The 6,342-nt window shown below is 41.2% G+C and overlaps 1 protein-coding gene across 1 annotated transcript in view; it reads right to left on the bottom strand.

Moving 5' to 3' along the window:
- Positions 1–6,342, bottom strand: part of LOC107552419 (neurexin-2-like) — a gene marked incomplete at its 3' end in the record, with an annotated part of 297,359 nt that overhangs the window by 133,770 nt on the left and 157,247 nt on the right. Inside the window, exon 4 of the mRNA XM_016234286.1 lies at positions 2,463–2,492. Within this exon, the coding sequence (XP_016089772.1) occupies positions 2,463–2,492 (30 nt within the window). The remainder of the gene's footprint in view (positions 1–2,462; positions 2,493–6,342) is intronic.

Below are 6,342 nucleotides of genomic sequence, written 5' to 3'. Positions count from 1 at the left end.
GTGTGTGTGTGTGTGTGTGAGAGAGTGTAAGAGTGTGTGTGTGTGTAAGTGTGAGAGAGTGTAAGAGTGTGTGTGTGTGTGTGTGTGTGTGTGTGAGTGTGCATAAGTGTGTGCACTCACTCACACACACACTGTATTGCTGTGAGGTGTGGATGGTCAGAGACGGTGTGAAGCGTCTCTCAGGATGTCTGGAGATGTGCGGTGCTCATGTTTAATGCGTCTGACTGCAAACACATCACAGCTCACAGATGCTGCATTCATGAGGACCAACTGATGTCATGAATATGAATGACTGTCTTAAGAGCAGATTATGTGAAGAGGGACCCTCTGAACACGCGTCAGTCGTCTGCGTGCGTTCAGGACGGTCTGCGTGAGCCACTGGTGTCGATGTGAATACAGTAGGTCAGCGCTGACCAGAATAACAATCCTCTCCTCAAACGGGACAGGCAGAGGGCAGACACGGGTCACAGGACTAATGCACACGCTACTATTCCTCCAGACGTCTAATCTGGAGACGCACGGCTCGAACACGAGAGCGAGAGCTGCATCGCGACGGGCTCGTTTCCTAAAGGACGTCTGAGGGACTTTATTAACAAAGAGGATCTGTGATGTATTTTTCTGCTAAACCAAAAAAAACAGATAAGCCACATCTGCGAATAAGTCACTTTATGCTATTTCATTCATAAATAATGTTGATAAATAAAACAAAATGTTTTATAAACATGTATTTTATTTATAGCATGTTTTGTGTGCTTTTTATTTGCTTAGTGTGAGTTTCAGCATGTTTCAAACGATAAAAACGTGACATATTCTGGAAAATACAGTATAATAACGACAGGAAGGGAGGATTACTGTGGTCTGTTTGGGTCTTTTCTGTTTTGGGTTGGATGGGACGCCAGCAGCACCAGACATCAGCTCTAAATCAATCATTAAAGTGCAGCTAACCACGTAACAACAAACATAGCTTTAGTTACATGCGTCAAAACCATTGCTGAGTGACTGTAAAAAAATTGATAAATACACGGCAGTCACAGACATTCCTATCCGGATTAGATTTCCCTGAGGAGAAAAACTGGAGATTTGATTTCTGATTTTTACAAGTTCTTTGAGAGATGTCTGTGAAACAAATGAATCTCCAGGGAAAACTAGTCCAGTCAAAAAAGAGCTGAACACGGAGAACACTTCTCCTGCTTTATACACACGGACCAACACAAAAGACACAACTGAGGGAAACACACAGTCACCAGTGTGAGATTAGTTAAATAACGAATACCTTGGAGCTTAAAACCAATGCAAGCAGGTTTAACAGTGTGACGGATGAACAGACACAACTCAACACAGCATCCACAGAAGAACTGGACGATCTGTGTGCACATGAGAGCACAACTTCACACACATGATAGAGACACCTGCAATCACCAACATTATGAAGCCCTAACTAGTCCTCGTGAAGAGCAGTCATCAAACAGCATCTGAAAAGATCCTTCTGTCATCATGCACTCTGCCTCATGTCGTTCAGACCTGTGTGACTTTCAGAAACAAAGACGTTTTCAAAAACGTTGGGAGCCAAACAACTTTGGACCCCATTGACTTTCACTGTATTGACAAAAACAATGCAACACTTCTTAATGGGGAAGTCGTGGCCTAATGGTTAGAGAGTCGGACTCTTAACCCAAAGGTTTCAGGTTCGAGTCTTGTACCGGCAGGGATTGTAGGTGGGGGGAGTGAATGTACAGCGCTCTCTTCCACCTTCAATACCACGACTGAGGTGCCCTTGAGCAAGGCACCGAACCCCCAACTGCTCCCCGGGCGCCGCAGCATAAATGGCTGCCCACTGCTCCGGGTGTGTGTTCACAGTGTGTGTGTGTTCACTGCTGTGTGTGTGCACTTTGGATGGGATAAATGCAGAGCACTAATTCCAAGTATGGGTCACATGTCCCTTCACCTCACCTAAACTATCTTTTGCTTTGCGGAGGAAAGTCACACAGGTTTGACACGAGGCGAGTAAATAATGAGAGAATGATGATTTTAGTTAAACAGACAAAACGCAGTACTGAGACCTGGTCAAGTCATAAAACAGACACATTGCATCAGAAAAACCATTAAAACAAACATTGATTCAGTCAGTGCTGAGGGTCATACTGGCACAGAGCAGATCTGAGGCTACCTGAACGTAATTAACAGCGCGAGTGATTGCCAAACAATGAGAATGACCACAGAATGAGACTCTGTGCATTCTGAACACAAACACACCCTTCATCTGTGAGTGACATTAGACAGCAGCATTTCAACCCCAGCATCGAGAGCAGAAGAGCGTTACCTGTGTCCGGGAGGTCAGAGGTCATCTTCAGGACACACAGCAACACAGTACGATGGGGAGGAGGGACAGTGTTTGGAGGGAGAGAGACGGACAGATCTGATTCCTCACTAAATAAAAGAATGGAAAACGGAATGAACCATACCTTGGCTGTTTAACGTCAGGTGCGCCAGACCTTGAAGGAAAGAACAGAAACAAAAGAAAGAAATGAAAAAAGAAGAAGGTCATAAAAAGGCACGGGAAGAAAGCAAGCATTGTCACAAGGTTGGACTGCAGTTTGTGACAGACATCCCGGGGCACGCTCGGATGTCAAAGATCAACTCAAAGCAAGAAGGGGAAAGAAAGAAGAGAGAGAAAATAAAGGCTGAAAAAACAAACGAACGAACGAACGAGTGAACGCTTCTTGAGTGAGGTGGGGATTGGGAAAAAAAGCATTTCATTCAGTGCAACCCCCGAAGGCCATTGCTCGCTCAAATGCTTTTATTCCCCTCAGGTCTTATGGAAACACACACACACACACACACACAACTGTTTGGCAGAGTTGAAGAGCGTCTCATCTACACCACAACACAACACACACTTCTGTCAGAACAGAAGCACCACGTGTTATCTGTTATCTGTATAGCAGACAAACTCTGGTCTAACAGCTGCTCAGGACAGCAGTAAAGATCTCACCGTACTTCCCCAGCTGATCTATCACGTGAACAAATGCAAACATGTTTTGTATTTCTGAAATCTTATGTTCAAATATGCAAGTGAACTGGATGAAGCCCGGTTCAAAATTCTTCTGATTTTGTTGTCATATTAAAGGTTTTTCCAGAGGGGATTCTGGGTTTCTCTTTTCATCACTCCATAAATCAGAAAATACTGTCCACAGACAGAAAGCAGACACATTTTCACCATGTTGTTAGGAGTAAATCAGTGTGAATGAAATATGAACAAACCTTCAGAATACAGAGAGGAATACAACTGTAAGTTTGGTGTAAGTGCTGCTGAAGAGGAGATACAAACGTTTAAAAATATGGATTGAAACTGACATCTACAGATGCAAATAGATAAAGTGCAATAAAACAAACACTTAATTGTTTATCTTGGAATTTTTTCTTTACTCTAGTCTGAAAAAACAAAACAAAAACACACACATTGTGAACTGTCCAAAATCTCAAAATTGACCAGTGCACGTTTTTGCCTGCAGTGTCCTGCCTTGAGCAGAATTTTAATTCTTTTCAAAATGAAAGGCTGTAAAAATCTGTTCGCTCACACATCATAATCAAACCACAATAACCATCTCAAACTCAGGGTTATGACTGGACCGATGCAAACATGGCAGCACATGACTTACATCAGGGTTTGTTCAAGTGCCGACTAACCCAGAAATAAAACAGATATGTGACACTGGAGCACAAAAGCAGTCTTAAGTCGCTGGGGTATATTTGTAGCAATAGCCAACCGTCAAACAGCACCATACAGACATAATTAGCTGCAAGAACACAGCATGTGCTAAAATGCAGCGATTTCATCCCGTAAGTCAAGGACTGCTGAAGAAGCACTTTTCTCTTTCAGCAAACGGTGCTAATGGACGACACGAGCTGAAGAACCCAGTCTAAAACACACGTCCAACCGTTACCTGCTGCGTTTAGCTCAGAGACGCTAACTGAACTTAGCACATGTGTGTAATTCTGATCAAAAGACTATCTAGCCATCCATCCATCCATCCATCCATCCATCCATCCACATAATGCAAGGCTTTCTAAGCATCTTTCAAAACAGAATTTATTAACTCAACATTCTGAGTTTCACAAGAGAAACCGCTTTCTTCTGTAGTGAAAATCATCATATGAATTTCAAATCATGTTGATTCTGCTTTAGTCACATTGAAATTGTAATTTTGCATCCTGTCTGATTTGTTGAAGTTTGAACTGAATTCTGAATGACGCACAGCCCTGATGTAAACAGATCGTTCAACCCAAAACTCGTTATTCACTGATATGCACTTGTTGAAGGGACTCATTATATATGACGAACGTCTGGTTTCATTATGCAGCACAATCGAGTAGAGTCACGCAGGTCCGGAAGCACATACAGACGAGCACATGATGAAATGATATCCGTTTCTGGATAATCTCTTTCTTTAATTCACAACTTAGCACAACACGATTACATCATATCTCATGTTTCGAAACCACACTAATTAGTTGTGAACTTAATGAGTAACATCAGAGACATAATGAGTCTGCAGTGCATGTAGGAGAGCAAACGCTCTGAAAGACAAGAAGCGAGGAGAGCAGTGATCTCAAACGCTTTCATCTCTGAGTTGATGAACTGTGGACTGGGTTTGAGCAGTCACATGTGACCGATGCTAAACTGAGCTGGTTTAGGGTTTGAGAGCGTGTTTGACGTCCTCACAGATAATGAGATGCAGCTTCCTCTTCACACAACATCACGCCGCGCTGACCTTCTCTGTCTTGATCTCCACACTCTGCTGCTTGTTCCCAGAGAAGCTTCTTTCTGTCAGCAGTTCTGCTGGGATTCAGGTCTGGTCAGGGGGAAACCACCCTAAACACAACTAACCATATAATCATGTGTAGTTAGGATAACAAAACCGATGAAGTACGGGTTAAATAAAACATGTTTTAGGATTGTGGTGTTGTTTTGCAATGTAAACCTGAAGGAAAGCCAAACGTTGCTTTACTGCACGAGTTCCAGGTTTGTTGAGTGGATGCTGGTCTATAATCTAAAGTGCATTATAAGACTGTGCTTGGGTGTAAAAACCTGCTGAAAGAACCAGAAGATAACATCTGTCAGCATTCAGAAGAAACTCTGACGGCATATGCAGAATAAGTTACCCAGAATTCCCTAATTCCCTTTAAAGGAAGCAACAGAGAGAGAATAATAACGCGGCGATGACAGAATATGGAAATGCTGCTGTCAAACCACTAAACCACTGAGCAGTAAAGTAACGCAACTCAGACCAGCACGGCCGGGAAGTAGAGCAGCAAAAACAATTACCGTAAGTATGAATTATGAATTAGACTCACATGGAGGACGTGTCGATTATTCTCTAAAATCCCCATCAGTCCTCCTACAGCTGATGACTCAGAGCGGAGAACAGCTGGGAGTGAGGACAGGAGCTCCGGTTACACGCAGATACAATCACATCAAAAATTACATAAATACACACAAACATACAGGAAACAAAGATCAAATCAAAAGAATTTAAATAAAACAGAATAATAAAATAAAAAATACAATTAAAATACCATAAAACTATAATATAAAATAAGAAAATATAAAATATCTAAAATAAACAAACACAACTGAGATAAGACTGAGATAAGATCAAATCAAATAAAAGCTAAATAAAGAGTAAAATAAAATAGAACACTATTATTAATATAATGTAAATAAAAATAGACAGGCTCACTTTAAACAGACATAAAATGAAATCAAATAGAAAATAAATAAAACGGTGTGTGTCTACATACTGTATATAATGAAAATGTAAATTAACAATGTATAAATAAAATAAAAATATGAAACAATAAACATAATGTAAACAAAAATGTCAATAATGTCAATTTAATGCATCAATGCAGCAATATTAAGTACAAAAAAATATTTAAAACAAATAAATAAAATTGCAGTAAAAAAATTTTTTTAAATTCATTACAGAAAGCTCTCTTCCTCCCATCAGGGCAGAACTGAATTCATTTGAAAATATTAGTCAACTGACAGCACTAGTTATCATATAAATAACTATCTCTAAAAGGTCAACCTCACACACAGGCGACGCAGGAGGATGGAGAGCTGTGATGAAGACACTTCCCGTGACACACACACTCTCACTCTCACACTCACTTCACACACTCACACTCACTCTCACACACACACACTCACTCACTCTCTCACACACACACACACTCATTCTCTCACTCACACTCTCACACTCACTCTCACACACACACTCTCACACACTCTCACACACACACACACACTCATTCTCTCACTCACACTCTCACACTCAC

This window comes from Sinocyclocheilus grahami, unplaced genomic scaffold (assembly GCF_001515645.1).
Source record: "Sinocyclocheilus grahami isolate Dianchi unplaced genomic scaffold, SAMN03320097.WGS_v1.1 scaffold450.1, whole genome shotgun sequence".
Taxonomy (NCBI): domain Eukaryota; kingdom Metazoa; phylum Chordata; class Actinopteri; order Cypriniformes; family Cyprinidae; genus Sinocyclocheilus; species Sinocyclocheilus grahami.
This window is presented reverse-complemented; position numbering and strand designations above follow the sequence as displayed.